The 18,951-nt window shown below is 44.7% G+C and overlaps 1 protein-coding gene across 8 annotated transcripts in view; it reads left to right on the plus strand.

Moving 5' to 3' along the window:
* The first annotated feature begins 247 nt into the window (after positions 1–247).
* Positions 248–18,951, plus strand: part of LOC110523072 (low-density lipoprotein receptor-related protein 2-like) — a 119,401-nt gene continuing 100,697 nt past the window's right edge. For 6 of the 8 annotated variants that reach the window (XM_036976594.1, XM_036976599.1, XM_036976597.1 and 3 more), the window contains exons 1-12: positions 249–352; positions 531–650; positions 829–1,059; positions 1,830–1,943; positions 2,859–2,978; positions 3,176–3,301; positions 3,380–3,583; positions 9,666–9,834; positions 9,923–10,091; positions 10,192–10,414; positions 14,813–14,932; positions 15,038–15,256. In XM_036976594.1, coding sequence (XP_036832489.1) covers positions 295–352; positions 531–650; positions 829–1,059; positions 1,830–1,943; positions 2,859–2,978; positions 3,176–3,301; positions 3,380–3,583; positions 9,666–9,834; positions 9,923–10,091; positions 10,192–10,414; positions 14,813–14,932; positions 15,038–15,256 — 1,873 coding nt within the window. In that variant the 5' untranslated portion in view covers positions 249–294. Of the gene's footprint in view, positions 353–530; positions 651–828; positions 1,060–1,829; positions 1,944–2,858; positions 2,979–3,175; positions 3,302–3,379; positions 3,584–9,665; positions 9,835–9,922; positions 10,092–10,191; positions 10,415–14,812; positions 14,933–15,037; positions 15,257–18,951 lie in introns of all 8 variants that reach the window. The other 2 variants (XM_036976601.1, XM_036976600.1) reach the window with 1 other exon arrangement.

The raw sequence follows: 18,951 nt of genomic DNA on the forward strand, positions 1-18,951 counted from the left end.
CTGAACAGCTGCATATCACGGGGGGGGGTCAGCGATGTTAGGATTTTGAAAGTTGTGTAGTGTACGCCAGGCATAAAGATGCTTTAAAGAAACCAGCCCCATGTCTTTATCCTATGGCTCTATCTTCCCTTCCCCCTACAATCAACATGCAGCTGGTGATCCCAGTGACCCTCCAATGAGAACAGAGTGTAGTTAATTAGACCAATCAGAACCATGTGTAGTTGATTGTTACTCAATAAAGACTATCCCTGTAAGGCTTGTACTGTTTGGTCCTAACAAGCTTCATGGTCGGTCATGGAACTGCTGCAGTTCACATGCCTGCTTTTACTTATCAGCTTGAAATGTTTGACAGGTAAAATGGTTCTGAATGAGCTGCAGTATTAAGTTTATTCATTTTTGTCTTGTAAACATTGATTGATATCATGTAGCCTTACAGTAGTAAACACCTGCCAGTTATTTGTGTGGAATGTTTTGTGCCTTGTAGGTTTGGGCACTAACCTGTGTGGGCCCTAACCTGTGTTGTCTTGCAGGTTTTGGCCAGCAGTGTGGGGGTAACCAGTGGCAGTGTGATGATGGAGCTTGTCTGCGTCTTTCCTGGCACTGCGATGGAAATGGCGACTGTATGGACGGCTCTGATGAAATGGCCTGCCGTAAGTTATGCTATGTTTCACTGTTTCTGCCCTCTTCCAGGAGAACATATTTGTTGATGTGGTAATGTTCTAAATGTAACATTAACCCTGTATTTACTGTTGACCTATATCACTTAGGTCTGTTAAATGTATTTACTGTAGTCTGTTCACAATAGGTCTGTTTGTCCTTGTTCCCCAGCCTGTCCTAGGGGCCAGGTTGCCTGCATGGCCGGGGCTCCTGGTTGTGTAAGTACCTCTGCAGTATGTGATGGGCAGCGCCAGTGTTCTGATGGGTCTGATGAGTTTAACTGCCCAGAGAACCAGGGCTGTCTGCAGGGGGACTGGAGGTGTAGGAATAAGATCTGCATCCCCAAGGACCTATACTGTAACGGTGCTAACGACTGTGTGGACAACTCTGATGAGGCCTGTGGTGAGATATTATGGAAACAACGAGGGCATGTATGTGATACTATGGAATTTAGGAACTATTCAGTTACCATGTAATGGGAGCTATTATGGAAACGAGAAGAGCAAGTCTTTTGGCCTGTGTACAGTAGTATGTAGTCACAAAACATGATAAGACCTTCAATTGTGTAGGCAATGCCATGCACATTTAAACAGTAAGAAAAAAAACTATGTTCCAAATTACATTTGAACTAACTTTACCAATTGTCTGTGGTGTTGGGACCTTCAGCCGGTCAACATTTTACAAAATATCCACAGGAAAGTATAACTAAACAGACATGGTAATAAAAAATATGTTTGCTCATGACTGAAAGCATGGGCACAGGAAGTACAGTGCATGCACGCGAACCATGCATACTAACTGAAGTCTTGCAGGTGTTGACATGGTCTTGCCTATGTGCCAGGTGATAGAAATTCAATCTTCATAACCGGTGTTCTAAAACCTTGGTTTAACAATGCATTCCTACGGTTATTTTGTCAAAAATGTTGAGCAGCTGAAGGGCCAACAGGACAGACCACTGAGTATGTTTACATGTTATTTCATTCAACATTCTGGCTTCCATGTTTTTGCAGTGCTTTGTTTCAGACAATATATCAATAAATTAGACTGACAAAAAATAATCAGGCGAAGTAGTATGTAACCTACAGGTCTGGGTATGTGTGTTTGTTCCTCTTGCAGGAAGGCATGTAGTGTGGTGTAGTTTTGATGCGTTTTTAAAGCTTTTACTCTTCCAGGCCGGTGTGGGCCAATGGCTGTGCGTTGTCCTGGAGGGGAGTGTCTGACTGAAGATGAGAGATGTGATGGAAAATTGCACTGCTCTGATGGCAGTGATGAACCCTCTACCTGTGGTAGGAAATTATAACCTTTGACCGCTAACACTAACCTTCAGTCTAACCCTTTACCGGTGGTAGGAACCTCTAACCCAGAGGTTTCAAACATACGGCTCACTGGCCAGAACCGGCCCCTTGGCCAATTCAATCATGTGGATTTAAGGAAAAGCTTTTCAGGGGAAAACGATCTGTACACAGATCACTAAAACCAAATTGTGGACCTACATTTATTGACTTTTCAATCTGTCCCGCTTGCTAATAATCATCCAAACAAAAGCAAGAACACAATTCTTTGCAAATTTTGACCGCAATGAAATAAAAAACATTTAGTCTTGTCTCATCGCTGCAACTTCCTTACGGACTCGGGATAGGCGAAGGTCGAGAGCCGTGCGTCCTCCGAAACCCAACAGAGCCACACCATTTCTTGACACAATGCCCACTTAACCTGGAAGCCAGCCGCACTAATGTATCGGAGGAAAAACCGTACACCTCGCGTCCGTGTCAGCGTGCACTGTCCAGCCCTCCACAGGAGTCGCTAGAGCAAGATGGGAAAAGGACATCCCTGCCGGCCAAGCCCTCCCCTAAGCCAGACGATGCCGGGCAAATTGTGCGACGCCCCATGGGTCTCTCGGTCGCGGCCGGCTGCGACAGAGCCTGGACTCGAACCCAGAGTGTCTAGTGGCATAGCTAGCACTGATGCAGTGCCTTAGACTATTGTGCCACTTGGGAGGCCCCTATATAATACATTTTAAGTGGGTCCCACCAGACCTCGGTGAAGACCACATGCTGACCACGGGTCAATTAGCTTGACACCCCTGCTCTAACATCTAACCCCTCACCACTACCTATATGAACCTCTTATTCATAACTGACTGTTATGGCATCTGAAACATGTCGAAGGACAGGCTGATCTGACTCATCTCTACCTTCCAGGGAGGACCTGTTCAGAAGAGAACGGTGGCTGCAGTCACTCCTGTGTGGATCAGCCCTGGGGAGCCCTCTGCTCCTGTCCTAAAGGCCATAGGCTGTCTGCTAACGGAGCCTCCTGTCTGGGTGAGGATGTCTGTGATCCTGTTGAGTTATTGTCATGACTGGTTTCATGATCTATTCCTTTAATGTAAGCCTAAATACTATAAACCCCTCTGTAGATGTGAATGAAAGCGCTCTGCCTTAGTTGGGTTCGGGTCCTCTGTAGCTCAGTTGGTGAGGGTTAACTCAAATACTGAACCTGTTTGCTCTCCCCTCTTTAGATGTGGATGAATGCGCTCTGGCTTATGGTCCATGCATGCACTTCTGTGTCAACACACCCGGGTCCTTCTACTGCCACTGCCGAGATGGCTTCCAGCTTCAAGGAACCACCTACTGCTATGCTAAAGGTGACTTTTCATAGTAACATTAGTTTGATTAACTTCTGACTGGTTATCTAAACCTGATCAACATCCAATGCTTTTCAGAAAATTATACAAAGTTTCTGACTGCAAAGAACGGAACTATCGGATTTCTGAATCTGAAGACTCTGAGATTCGAGTCCATTCAGAGTACTGGCTATGACCCTCTGGCCCTGGCCTTTGACCTCTCCAGGAGCTCATTCTACTGGGCTGATAACCAGGGGAACATCTACAAGGCTAAGGAAAAGCAGCGCAGGATCCTTTATCATGGTGGGTGTCTTCTGATTCTCTATCATGATTGGTTTCTGCTGATGTAGCAGGATCTAGAGGTCTTTATGGCTCCACATGTACCTGAATACCTGATTAGGGACCTGAGCAGGTCCGGATCCAGAACTCTAACTCTCACAGGTCTGGTTCAGATCTGATATGATTATCATGGTTCTCACACCGAACCCAAACCGGCTGCGCGCGTGCTCCTTCGAGCATGAATTTATTTTGTCCCCCTACACCAAACACGATCACGACACGCAGGTTGAAATATCAAAACAAACTCTGAACCAATGACATTAATTTGGGGACAGGTCGAAAAGCATTAAACATTCATGGCAATATAGCTAGTTAGTAGCATGCACTTGCTAGCTAATTTGTCCTTTTTAGCTAGCTTGCTGTTGCTAGCTAATTTATCCTGGGATATTAAAATTAGGTTATTTTACCTGAAATGCACAAGGGCCTCTACTCCGACAATTAATCCACACATAAAAATGGTCAACTGAATCGTTTCTAGTAATCTCTCCTCCTTCAAGGCTTTTCATTGTTTAGCTTATATGATTGGCATCTAAAATATTACCACGACAACCAGCAACAGTTTGTCTTTCAATCCACCCATATGGGTATAACCAATGAGATGGCACGTGGGTACCTGCTTCTATAAACCGAGGAGATGGGAGAGGCAACACTTGCAGCCTGATCTGCGTCAGGAATAGAAAGGACTTCTATTTTAGCCCTTGGCAACGCAGACGCTCATTGACGTGCGCAAGCAGTGTGGGTGCAATAATTGAATAACATAGATGTATTTATTTTGCGACGTGAGCGGTGTGTAGCCTATCAGGGTGTGTCATTTTAATTGACTTGTCCGGAAGGACCCATACAGATCTGATGGCGACTGCTGCAGTAGAGAGAAATTGTAATTTATGCTGCTGCTCTTGGTTGTCACGAGTGGTGCATGTAACTAGTTGGTCAATCAGTCAAAGCAGCAAAAGACTACAGTCAAAGCCTCTGGCAAAAGTTACGAGATCATCTATGAAATTTTCAATATTAGAGAAGGATAGGGAAGGGATAAAACATTAGAAGGATAGGCTACAATGACCAAAAGCCAACAGGTAGGCTGCTACTTAACATTCTGATTGGAGTTATTTTTAACTGTGTGGTACGAGAGTACATGCAGCCTCAATTAGCCAAGCTAGCTTAACTAGTTTCTCCTGGTTTGATAGTCAACAGGTACTACGTAATCATATTGGATGACAACCAATCTGGATCCTGACGGTTGGTTCGTTCTGATAGGATCCTGTGATGGTTGGTTTGTTTGATGTAGCAGAATCCTCTGATGGTTGGTTTGTTCTGATGTAGCAGATTTTTATTTTTTATTAATTTAACCTTTAACTAGGCAAGTCAGTTAAGAACATTGTTATTACAATGACGGCCTACCAAAAGGGGGCTGGGATTAAATATGTAATATTTTTAACAAATATATGGCAGCAGGGCAGCGGCAGGGCAGCAGGGCAGGGCAGCAGCGCAGCAGGGCAGCAGCGCAGCAGGGCAGGGCAGCAGCGCAGCAGGGCAGGGCAGCAGCGCGGCAGGGCAGGGCAGCAGCGCAGCAGGGCAGGGCAGCAGCGCGGCAGGGCAGGGCAGCAGCGCGGCAGGGCAGCAGCGCGGCAGGGCAGCAGCGCGGCAGCGCGGCAGAGGCGGGGCAGAGGCGGGGCAGAGGCGGGGCAGAGGCGGGGCAGAGGCGGGGCAGAGGCGGGGCAGAGGCGGGGCAGAGGCGGCGGCGCAGCAGGGCAGCAGCACAAAACAGGGTATAAATATTATTGGGAATAGACAACAGCACAAAGGCCAAGACAATAGACAGCAATACATCACGCAAAGCAGCCACAACTGTCAGTGTCCATGAGTGAGTCTTTGAATGAAGATATTGAGATAAAACTGTCTAGTTTTAGTGTTTGTTGCAGCTCGTTTCAGTCGCTAGCTGCAGAGAACTGAAGACTTGTGACTCAGGGATGTGTGCTTTGGGGACCTTACAAAATGTGACTGGCAGAATGGGTGTTATATGTGGAGGATCAGGGCTGCAGTAGATATCTCTGATAGGTGGAAGTGATGCCTAAGAGGGTTTTATAAATAAGCGCACCAGCCAGTGAGTCTCGTGACGGGTATACAGAGATGACCAGTTTACAGAAGAGTATAGAGTAGTGGTGTGTCCTATAAGGAGTATTGGTGGCAAATCTGATGGCGAATGGTAAAGAATTTATAGCCGCTCGAGAGTACCCTTACCTGCCGATCTATAAATTATGTCTCCATAATCTAGCATGGGTAGGATGGTCATCTGTATAAGAGTTAGTTTGGCAGCTGGGGTGAAAGGAGTGATTAAGATAGAGGAAACCAAGTCTAGACTTAACTTTAGCCTGCAGCTTTGATATTTGCTGAGAAGGACAGTGTACCCTCTAGCCATACTCCCAAGTACTTGTATGAGGTGACTACCTAAAGCTCTAAAACCACAGAGGTAGTAATCACACCTGTGGAGAGAGGGACATTCTTCTTAACAAACCACATGACCTTTGTTTTGGAGATATTCCGAACAAGGTTAAGGACAGAGAAAGCTTGTTGGACACTAAGAAAGCTTTGTAGAGTATTTAACACAAAATCCAGGGAGGAGCCAGCTGAGTAGAAGACTGTATCGGCATATACATGGATGAGAGCTTAGACAGTATGAAGCTATGTTGATGTAAATTGAGAAGAGTGTGGGGCCTAGGATCGAGCCTTGAGCTACACCCTTGGTGACAGGCAGTGGCTGAGAGAGCAGATTTTCTGACTTTATACACTGCACTCTTTGAGGGGTACTTAGCAAACCAGGCCAAAGACCCCTCAGACAACTCCTTAGCCGGCCCACAAATGGTCTACTGTGTCAAAAGAATCGGCCAAGTCAATAAAAATAGCAGCACAACATTGCTTAGAATCAAGGGCAATGGTGATATCATTGAGGACCTGTGAGGTTGCAGTGACACATCCATAACTTGAGCGGGAACCAGATTGCATACCAGAGAGAATACTATAGACATCAGAAAGCCAGTCAGTTGATTATTGACAAGTTTTTCCAACGCTTTTGATACAGGGTGAAATAGGCCTATAACAGTTAGGATCAGCTTGATCTCCCCCTATAAGTAAAGGACTAATGATGGCCCTTGAGTGTTTTGGTACCTACTGGAAAGCTTTGTTCACACCTTTCTAAGCTTTAGCCCCACTCATCTCTTTAAGAATTCACATGTGAGACTATGTACTAAACATCCAAAGCTTTTCAATACTAAAGGTTGGCTTATACTTACTGGACTGTTCATACATTTAATCGCGTGCCAGAGTGTGCTTTGGGCGTTCGTAAACTCAGAGCTTTGTCAGATTGTCCGTTCATAAAATCAAAGCGTTTCGCTCTTTGAGCATTCTGAGCACACACTGGATGCTCTGGCCGAAAAGTAGTGTTTATCCGAGCGTTGATCTGACCTTAAAACAGTCAAGCACCCAGGCTAACCATTGGCTAGCTTGCTAAATACTTCGAAACAAATGAGAGAATGAGAGTACTTTTAAGGGCCTACAGGGCTGCTGTGTTCTGAGCCAACTGCAATTTGTCTAAGTCCCTCTTTGTGGCACCTAACCACACTACTGAACAGTAGTCTGGGTGACAAAACTAGGGCCTGTAGAACTTGCCTTGTTGAGTGTTACGAAGGCAGATCAGTTCTTTTATTATGGACAGACTTCTCCCATCTTAGCTAATGTTGTATCAATATGTTTTGACCATGACAGTTTACAATCCAGGGTTACTGCAAGCAGTTTAGTCACATCAGCGAGCTCAAATTTCACATTATTCATTACGAGATGTAGTTTAGCTTTGGGGATTAGTGAATGATTTGTCCCCAATACAATGCTTTAAGTTTTGGAAATATTTGACTAAATCATTGCTACCATTCCGAAACTAACTGCAGCTTTAAAGTGTTGCAGTCATTTCAGTTGCTGTAGTAGCTGACATGTATCCTGTTGAGCTTTACACAAAGCCGGTGGCATGTCATTAGTAAAGACTGAAAAAAGGTGGCCTAAACAGCTACCCTGGGGAATTTCTGATTCTACTGGGATTATGTTGGAGAGGCTTCCATTAAAGAACACCCTTTGTGTTCTGTTAGACAAGTAACTCCTCATCCACATTATAGCAGGGGGTGTAATGCCATAACACAAGTTTTTCCAGCAGCAGACTATGATCGATAACATTAAAAGCTGCATTGAAGTCTAACAAGACAGCCCCACAATCAATTTATCATCAATTTCTGTCAGCCAATCATCAGTCATTTATGTAAGTGCTGTGCATGAGTGTCCTTCCCTATAAGTGTGCTGAAAGTCTGTTGTCAATTTGTTTACCGTGAAATAGCATTGGATCTGGTCAAACACCATTTTTTTTACACAAGTTTACTAAGGGTTGGTAACGGGCTGATTGGTAAGCTATTTGAGCCAGTCGAGGGGTTTTTAGTAGCGGAATGACTTCAGCTTCCCTCCAGGCCTGAGAGCACACACTTTCTAGTAAGCTTAAATTGAAGGTGTGGCAATATTGTCCATTATCCTGAGTAATTTTCCATCCAGATTGTCAGACCCAGGTGGCTTATCATTGTTAATAGACAACAATTATTTCCTCTTCCACACTGACTTTACGGAATTCAAAAGTAAATTCTTGTCTTTCATAATTTGGTCAGATATACTTGGATGTGTAGTGTTAGCATGGGCTTAAGGTGAGGCAAATGAACCTGTAGCCTTATTACTTCAACAGTATTCAACATGAGATCGTCTAAGCTTTACAGGAATGTGGTTCTGAATATAGACGAACATCGCCCACTTTGGCGTTTGTCTATTCGGTCGATGTTATAGCCGTGTATTGCTACTACTGTATCATCAAAGGTATTATCTAAGGGAGCTTCAGAGTCAGAATATGAATGTAATCTCTGACACGCAAGTTATTGACTTCATGGAACCTTGTTTCTCAGGATGCATATGTTAATATGGGACATTTAACACTTCTGGGTTGCTTGATGGTTAATGCTTTACTGGGAAGCTTACATGGTCCAAGCACACAAAGACAGTCGTGAAGATGGCACAACAAAACATATTCCCCCTCAGGAGACTGAAAATATTTGGCATGGGTCCTCAGATCCTCAAAAGGTTCTACAGCTGCATCATTGAGAGCATGTTGCATCACTGGTTGCATCACCGCCTGGTGCAGACGGTAGTGCGTACGGCCCAGAACATCACTGGGGCCAAGCTTCCTGCCATCCAGAACCTATATACTATGCACGGTCAGAGGAAGGCTCTAAAAATTGCACGGCAACTGCACGGCTACCGCACTGCAAGCAGTTATTTTGCTTATAGCCCTATACAGCTCGATTGCAGACTTAGTGCCAACATCGGTTTGTGGTGGTAAGTAGACTGCGAGAAAAAGTTGAATAAACTATCTTGGTAAATAGTATGGTTTACAGCATGTGTCAAACTCATTCCATGGAGTGTTTGTTCCTTCCCTGTACTTGATTGATGAGTTAAGGTCACTAATTTGTAAGGAATGCGCCTCACCTGGTTGTCTTGGTCTTATTTGAAAGGGGAAAACCAGCTGACACTAGGCCCTCCATGGAAAGTTTGAACCCCCCCGAGCTTACCCAACGCAGTATAGAGTAGAAAAAACAGCTGGATGTGTATTTTCCATTCCATTCATATTTTCCGTTCTTGTTCAGCCACTAGTTGGAGAAAAATATTACATTGATAGTGTAGAGTGCAGCTCATCCAGTTTATTCTCCAGTGATTGAATGTTATAATGGAGGTTCGAGGTGGTTTATCCACTCGTCAGGTCTCGTCAGGTATCCTGCACACCGGCCCCTAAATTTGCCTCTTCCCCCAAATGTCGGATTTGGGCCTGGTCCGTTTCTGAATGGCACCTTGTGTATTCTACTATTCAAACTTTCAACATTAAGTTGAGACCCTGACTGAGTTTGATTATGCCTGGAGCCTGCCCTGGACACTAGGTATGTAGAGTTGTGATGTGGTTCCCCTCTGCTCTCAGGACAATATGGGGTTAGAAGTCTAGTCTGTGATTGGCTGACAGGCCAGCTGTACTGGACCAACCAGAAGACCCGGTCTATTCATGTTGGGGCAGCTGATGGGAGTGGATTTGCAACGGTCTTGGCCAAGAACATAGACCCGTTGGAGCTGGTCCTTCTTCCCATTGAAAGGTTGGATCATGTTAATATTTGTGGTACTTTTGATCAGTGGTTGGGGCATTTATCGCAACAATTTGTCATTTCCTCCTTTACTTTGCAGCTTGTTGTTTTGGATCAACAAAGGTCCAGGTGATAAAATTACTCTGGAGAGATCTGGGATGGATGGGATAAAGCAGGAATCTCTGGTGGTCCTCACTGCACAGGCTCCACGGAGTCTGACCCTGGACGTTACAGCTAGGAGGCTGTACTGGATGAGTCATTTTAAAAAGGTTCATGATATAGTCCAGCTATAAGCAATAGTACTGCTTGTCTGTCCACAGCAATTAACATATTGCCAAGGTAAAACCAATTGTTTTTATTCTTTCTCAGTCCATAGAGACTGTGCGAGTGGATGGGAGTGGTCGCTACAGCTTTCTGGAGTTCTTCAAGAGGAGACCAGCTCAGAGCCTGGCGGTGATTGAGAGGTGGTTCTACTGGACAGATCAGAAGGGTCTGTGGCGCTCCCCTCAGGACCGACCTAATCAGAAGACCTTTATTCAGAGGACAACACTCCCTGTCCTAGAGGCATACCATGAACAACAGCAGCCGAAAGGTATGGGGTATATCATGCTAACTCTAAAGGCAAATAACATTTTTGAGTGGCAGGTAGGCTAGTGGTTAGTATTGGGCCAGTAACCGAAAGGTTGCTAGATTGAATCCCCGAGCTGACAAGGTAAAAATGTTATTCTGCCCCTGAACAAGGCAGTTAACCCACTCTTCCTAGGCCGCCATTGTAACTAAGAATTTGTTCTTAACTGACTTGCCTAGTTAAATAAAATGTAAAAATATAAAAAATTACAAGCCCGCAGTCCAGCCTACAAGCCCTCAGTCCAGCCTCGACCTATTGCGGACAGTCTGAGCACTGATGGAAGGATCAAATTGTATTTGTCACATACACATGGTTAGCAGATGTTAATGCGTGTGTAGCGAAATGCTTGTGCTTCAGGTTCTGACCATGCAGTAATATCTAACCTAACAGTTTCACAACAACTACCTTAAAAACACAAGTGTAAAGGAATGAGTAAGAATACGTGCGTTCCTGGTATAACTCTGGCAGTTATTGTTGCCATCCTGTACCCGTCCCGTAGGTGTGATGTTCGGATGTACCGATCCTGTGCAGGTGTTGCACGTGGTCTGCCACTGCGAGGACGATCTGTCCATCCTATCTCCCTGTAACGCTTTCTTAGGTGTCTCTCAGTAAAAACATGACAATGTATTGCCCTGGCCACATCTGCAGTCCTCATGCCTCCTTGCAGCATGCCTAAGGCACATTCACACAGATGAGTAGGGACCCTGGGCATCTTTCTTTTGGTGTTTTTCAGAGTCAATAGAAAGGCTTCTTTAGTGTCCTAAGAACACAGGAGTGATCATTGCGGATAATGGGCCTCTGTACGCCTATGTAGATACTCCATTAAAAATCAGCCGTTTCCAGCTACAATAGTAATTTACAACATTAACAATGTCTACACTGTATTTCTGATAAATTTGATGTTATTTTAATTGACAATGTGCTTTTCTATCAAACAAGGACATTTCAAAGTGACCCCAAACTTTTGTATTTGGATGTGTAGTGTCAGTGCTTGTTGCTGGTATGTCATGTCCAAGTTCGCAAATCTTGTCAATGAAAAAATCATTGAAGATTTGGCATATCAGTCGGTTTTGATGATTGAACTATCTGATTCAATGTATGATGGAGCTGAGTTTGCCTTTAATTTGTCACAATGCGCCAAATACAACAGACCTTACCGTGAAATGCTTACTTACAAGACCTTAACCAACAATACAGTTAAAGAAATATAATTAAATGTAAATAGTCCGGGTGGCCATTTGATTATTTCTTCAGTAGTCTTATGGCTTGGGGGTAGAAGCTGTTAAGGAGCCTTTTGGACCTAGACTTGGTGGCGGCGCTCCGGTACTGCTGTAGTAGAGAGAACAATCTGACTTGGGTGACTGGAGTAAATTACATTTAATTTTTTTTGCCTTCCTCTGACACCGGCTTGTATATAGGTCCTGGATGGCAGGAAGTTTGGCCCCAGTGATTTACTGGGCTGTAAGCATTACCCTCTGTAGCTCCTTATAAGGCAGTTGCCATACCAGGTGGTGATGCAACTGGTCAGGAGGCTCTCAATGGTGCAGGTGGATTGCTTTTTGAGGATCTTGGGGGGGAAATGGCATTGTTGTGACTTCACAACTGTCTTGGTGTTTTTGGACCATGATAGTTTAATGATGGACACCAAGGAATTGGAACTCTCGACCCGCTCCACTACAACCCTGTCTGTGAATGGTGTCATGTTCGGCCTTCCTTTCATTGTAGTCCACGATCCGCTCCTTTGTCTTGCTCACGTTGAGGGAGAGGTTGTATTCCTGGCATCACACTGCTCGGTCTGACGACCTCCCTATCAGCCTTCTCATTGTCGCTGATCAGGCCTACCACTTGTGAAGTCGGCATACTTATTGCTGGTGTTGGAGTCGTGCGTTGTCATGCGGTTGTGGTTGAACAGTGAGTACAGGAGGGGACTGAGCATGAACCCCTGAGGGGCACCAGTGTTGAGGATCAGCATGGCAGATGTGGTGTTGCCTACACTTACCACCTGGGGGCGGCCCGTCAGGAAGTCCAGGATCCAGTTGCAGGGGGAGGTGTTTAGTACCAGGGTCCTTAGCTTAGTGAGGAGTTTTGAGGGCACAAAGGTGAACGCTGAGCTGTAGTCAACGAATAACATTCAAACATAGGTGTTCCTTTTGTCCAGGTGACGAAGGGCAGTGTGGAGTGCGATTGAGATTGCGTCATCTGTGGCGGTTTGGAGTGGGTCTAAGGTTTCCGGGATAATCGTGTTGTGAGTCATGACCAGCCTGTCAAAGCACTTCATGGGTACCGATGTGAGTGTTACGGGTCGAAAGTCATTTAGGCAGGCTACCTTCACTTTCTTGGACACACTGACTTGTGACTGACTTGTGGTCTGCATGAAACGTAAGTATTAGACTTGGTCAGGGAGTGGTTGTTACAGATTGTGTGATCATGCTCTCTGTAGCAGATGTGAGAAAGACCTTTACTTCTTGACGCTACCTATCCCTTTAGCGTGATAATTGTCATCAACTGCTGAATAGCATAGCGCCACATTCATATAATATTTAAAAAAAAAATTATATTCATGAAATCACAAGTGAAAAATTGCAAAACACAATTTAGCCTTTTGTCAATCCACCTGTCTCAGATTTTGAAATGATGCTTTACAGCGAAAGCGATCCCAAGCGTTTGTAAGTTTATCGATCGCATGACAAAACATTAAGTACACTTAGCATCAGGTAGCTTGGTCACAAATCAGAAAAGCAATCAAATTAATTGTTTACCTTTTATCTCCCGGTGTTTTCACTCACAAGACTCCCAGTTACACAACAAATGTTCCTTTTGTTCCATAAAGATCATTTTTATATCCAAAATACCTCCGTTTGTCGTTATGTTCAGAAATCCACAGGAAAGAGCGGTCACGACAACGCAGACGGAAAATCCAAATAGTCTCCATAATGTCCACAGAAACATGTCAAACGTTTCTTATAATCATTCCTCAGGTAGTTTTTAAAATATATATTCGATAATATATCAACCGAGTGTAGGTTTTTCAATAACAGCGGGAGGAACAATGGCGGCTTTACTCAGTTGCGCAAAAACTCTGAGAGCCCCCACCTATCCACTTACGCAATGTGATCTTTCACTCATTTTTCAAAATAAAAGCCTGAAACTGTCTAAAGACTTGACACCTTATGGAAGCCATAGAAAAGGGAATCTGGTTGATCTCCCTTTAAATGGAGGATAGGCATGCATAGGAAGAGAAGGGTTTCAAAATAAGAGGCACTTCCTGATTGGATTTTCCTCAGGGTTTCGCCTGCAATATCAGTTCTGTTATACTCAAAATATTTTCACAGTTTTGGAAACTTTAGCGTTTTCTATCCTAATCTGTCAATTATATGCATATTCTAGACCTAAGAAATAGGCTGTTTACTCTGGGAACTTTTTTTTTCCAAAGATAAAAATAGTGCCCCCTAGCTTCAAGAGGTTAACCTTTTGCGACGAGCAAACCCGTATCCGGGAGCGTAATCATAGCCTCAAATGCATTAGCATAACGCAACGGACATAAATACCCCTATAAACTTTTCCTATTCATGAAAATCGCAAATGAAATGAAAAAAATATATTCAAACACAAGCTTAGCCTTTTGTTAACAACACTCATCTCAGATTTTCAAAATATGCGTTACAGCCAATGCTAGACAAGCATTTGGGTAAGTTTATCATGGCATAATGCTATGCTAAGCTCTGCTGGCAGCAGGCAACATTTTCACGAAAATAAGAAAAGCAACCAAATTAAATCATTTACCTTTGAACTTCAGATGCTTTCACTCAGGAGACTCCCAGTTAGATAGCAAATGTTCCTTTTTCCAAAAATAATATTTTTGTAGGCGAAATAGCTCCCGTTCATCATGCTTGGCTGAGAAATCGACCCTAAAATGCTACAACTATAACTTGCTCCATAATATCGACAAACACGGCAAACGTTGTTTAGGATCCATCCTCAAGGTGTTTTTAACAAATATATTCGATAATATATCCGTCGAGGCAGTTGGTTTCTCATAAGAAGCGATTGGAAAAATGGCTACCTCAGTATTTTACGCAAGGTTTTCTGCAGGAGACACCATGTGACCACATGCCATATGGTCCCTTACAGCCATTCTTCAAGGGAAATGCCTAAAAAGACATCACAACGCTGTAGACACCTTGGGGAAAACGTAAGCTCATTCGTAGCTCATTCACAGCCATTAAGGAGTCATTGGCATGAGGCGGTTTCAAGAAATGCGGCACTTACTGGTTGGATTTTTATCTGGGTTTATCATGCGAAGGCTAACATCTCCTTTGTTGTAGGAGAACTCCATGTTTTTATTTTTATTTTTTTTTGAAGCTCCATCAGCCTGTGTAAAGTCTGGCTGCCAGCTCTGCATGCTGACTCTGGACCTGCCTGCTGGGTTCACCTGTACCTGTCCTGATGACAAACTGCTCATGGCAGATGGCTCATGTGAATGTATGATTACCATGTATTACACAATTCTAACCCTGTTACTTTCTCTGCTAGTTCTGGCACTTTGGAGCATCTGTTGAGCAATGTACTTGTTATTCTATCACACAGATCCCAGGTTTGCTTATGCAACATCCACAACACTGAACCTGTTTGAGTTGAAAGGGAAGGAGCTGATCAAGACCAAACTGCTGACTACGGATGACGTCATGGAGTCTTTTGACATCGACTGGAGGGGGGACTGGGTCTACTGGGCGAACAGCACTGGTCATGTGATGCGCTGGAGCCTCAATACCGGCCAAACAGAGACTGTCCCTACGCTGAAACCAGGTACATATAATGGAGCCATATTGTGCAGGTTTAGTGTTTGTGTGCATATATGCATGTACACTGAACAAATATATAAACGCAACATGTAAAGTCTGTCCTATATGTCGTGGCTATGCCGGATTAAGTGATATGACATGCTATTCTATAAAATAATTTATCTGTAATTAATATCTGATTAAAGTAACAAAGCTATCCTATCGTAAATACTTTCATTATGCATTCTAAAAAACTGCCCATTTCAAAAAGGAGATTGCAATAAATATTTACTCTGATCTGCGCTTCGGTAGATTGGTTGTAGATGGAAGGCCGGTTTCTCCTTTATGATCTCTGGTCCTCTGAATGTCTAGTGGAGAACTGGAGCGTGGTAGAATGGATACTGTATTCTGGTTGGTAGTCGAAATTCATCCTTCCGGTGTGTAGGTCATCACCTTCACATTGAAATTCAATGCTATATTCGTTAGGTTCTTGCTGAGGTTGGCTTAGTTCTGTAGGTGGTTTTTGTCCTTTCAATGTGGGGACCTCAAGTCCACACGTCCTTGGAACAGCTTATTATCTGAGCCTTTTTAACAGGACGGTCGCCCTAACGTCCTCGGAACAGAAAGTTATATTTTCATCAAGGGCTTTATATAGGAGGGGAGAGAAGGGTGTGTTTCAGTTTTTAACCAATGTTTGGTGGGTGGAGTGTGTGTGGGGTTGTGGAGTGTGTGTGGGGTTGTGGAGTGTGTGTGGGGGTTGTGGAGTGGGGGGTGTGGAGTGTGTGTGGGGGGTGTGGAGTGTGGAGTGTGGGGGTTGTGGAGTGTGGAGTGTGGGGGGTGTGGAGTGTGTGTGTGTGGGGGTTGTGGAGTGTGTGTGTGGGGGTTGTGGAGTGTGTGTGTGGGGGTTGTGGAGTGTGTGTGTGGGGGTTGTGGAGTGTGTGTGTGTGTGGGGGTTGTGGAGTGTGTGTGTGTGGGGGTTGTGGAGTGTGTGTGTGTGGGGGTTGTGGAGTGTGTGTGTGTGGGGGTTGTGGAGTGTGTGTGTGTGGGGGTTGTGGAGTGTGTGTGTGTGGGGGTTGTGGAGTGTGTGTGTGTGGGGGTTGTGGAGTGTGTGTGTGTGGGGGTTGTGGAGTGTGTGTGTGGGGGTTGTGGAGTGTGTGTGTGTGGGGGTTGTGGAGTGTGTGTGTGGGGGTTGTGGAGTGTGTGTGTGGGGGTTGTGGAGTGTGTGTGTGGGGGTTGTGGAGTGTGGAGTGTGTAGTGTGGAGTGTGTGGAGTGTGTAGTGTGGGGGTTGTGGAGTGTGTAGTGTGGGGGTTGTGGAGTGTGTGTGTGGGGGTTGTGGAGTGTGTGTGTGGGGCGGTGGGTCGAGTGTGGGGTGGAGTGTGTGTGTGTGGGGTGGAGTGTGTGTGTGGGGGGCGGTGGGTGGAGTGTGTGTGTGGGGGGCGGTGGGTGTGTGGGGCGGTGGGTGGTGTGTGTGGGGCGGTGGGCGGTGGGTGAAGTGGGTGGGTGGAGTGGCAGTACTACTCACTAAAAGTGGCAGCAATAAAGCCTTTTTTGAAAAAGCCTTTCTTGAAAAAGCCAAACCTTGACCCGGAAAATATAAAAAACTATCGGCCTATATCGAATCTTCCATTCCTCTCATAAATTTTAGAAAAGGCTGTTGCGCAGCAACTCACTGCCTTCCTGAAGACAAACAATGTATACGAAATGCTTCAGTCTGGTTTTAGACCCCATCATAGCACTGAGACGGCACTTGTGAAGGTGGTAAATTACATTTTAATGGCATCGGACCGAGGCTCTGCATCTGTCCTCGTGCTCCTAGACCTTAGTGCTGCTTTTGATACCATCGATCACCACATTCTTTTGGAGAGATTGGAAACACAAATTGGTCTACACGGACAAGTTCTGGGCTGGTTTAGATCTTATCTGTCGGAAAGATATCAGTTTGTCTATGTGAATGGATTGTCCTCACAAATCAACTGTAAATTTCGGTGTTCCTCAAGGTTCTGTTTTAGGACCACTATTGTTTTCACTCTATTTTACCTCTTGGGGATGTTATTCGAAAACATAATGTTAACTTTCACTGCTATGCGGATGACACACAGCTGTACATTTCAATGAAACATGGTGAAGCCCCAAAATTGCCCTTGCTAGAAGCATGTGTTTCAGATATAAGGAAGTGGATGGCTGCAAACTTTCTACTTTTAAACTCAGACAAAACAGAGATGCTTGTTCTAGGTCCCAAGAAACAGATCTTCTGTTGAATCTGACAATTCATCTTAATGGTTGTACAGTCGTCTCAAATAAAACTGAAGGACCTCGGCGTTACTCTGGACCCTGATCTCTCTTTTGAAGAACATATCAAGACCATTTCAAGGACAGCTTTTTTCCATCTACGTAACATTGCAAAAATCAGAAACTTTCTGTCCAAAAATGATGCAGAAAAATTGGTCCATGCTTTTCTCACTTCTAGGTTGGACTACTGCAATGCTCTACTTTCCGGCTACCCGGATAAAGCACTAAATAAACTTCAGTTAGTGCTAAATACGGCTGCTAGAATCCTGACTAGAACCAAAAAATTTGATCATATTACTCCAGTGCTAGCCTCTCTACACTGGCTTCCTGTCAAAGCAAGGGCTGATTTCAAGGTTTTATTGCTAACCTACAAAGCATTACATGGGCTTGCTCCTACCCATCTCTCTAATTTGGTCCTGCTGTACATACCTACACGTACGCTACGGTCACAAGACGCAGGCCTCCTAATTGTCCCTAGAATTTCTAAGCAAACAGCTGGAGGCAGGGCTTTCTCCTATAGAGCTCCATTTTTATGGAACGGTCTGCCTACCCATGTCAGAGACGCCAACTCGGTCTCAACCTTTAAGTCTTTACTGAAGACTCATCTCTTTAGTGGGTCATATGATTGAGTGTAGTCTGGCCCAGGAGTGGGAGGGTGAACGGAAAGGCTCTGGAGCAACAAACCGCCCTTGCTGTCTCTGCCTGGCCGGTTCCCCTCTTTCCACTGGGATTCTCTGCCTCTAACCCTATTACAGGGGCTGAGTCACTGGCTTACTGGGGCTCTCTCGTCGTCCCTGGAGTGGGTGCGTCACCTGAGTGGGTTGATTCACTGATGTGGTCATCCTGTCTGGGTTGGCGCCCCCCCCCTTCGGTTGTGCCGTGGCGGAGGTCTTTGTGGGCTATACTCAGCCTTGTCTCAGGATGGACCTGAGCCCCAGGACTACCTGACATGATGACTCCTTGCTGTCCCCAGTCCACCTGGCCGTGCTGCTGCTCCAGTTTCAACTGTTCTGCCTTATTATTATTTACAATTATAGTCAATGAACTAATCACTGATCATAATCTTGATGTGATTGGCCTGACTGAAACATGGCTTAAGTCTGACAAATTTACTGTGTTAAATGAGGCCTCACCACCTGGCTACACTAGTGACCATATCCCCCGTGCATCCCGCAAAGGCGGAGGTGTTGCTAACATTTACGATAGCAAATTTCAATTTACAAAAAAAAAAAAATACGTTTTCGTCTTTTGAGCTTCTAGTCATGAAATCTATGCAGCCTACTCAATCACTTTTTATAGCTACTGTTTACAGGCCTCCTGGGCCATATACAGCGTTCCTCACTGAGTTCCCCGAATTCCTATTGGACCTTGTAGTCATAGCGGATAATATTCTAATCTTTGGTGACTTTAATATTCACATGGAAAAGTCC

The sequence above is a fragment of the Oncorhynchus mykiss genome, chromosome 5 (genome assembly GCF_013265735.2).
Source record: "Oncorhynchus mykiss isolate Arlee chromosome 5, USDA_OmykA_1.1, whole genome shotgun sequence".
NCBI lineage: Eukaryota > Metazoa > Chordata > Actinopteri > Salmoniformes > Salmonidae > Oncorhynchus > Oncorhynchus mykiss.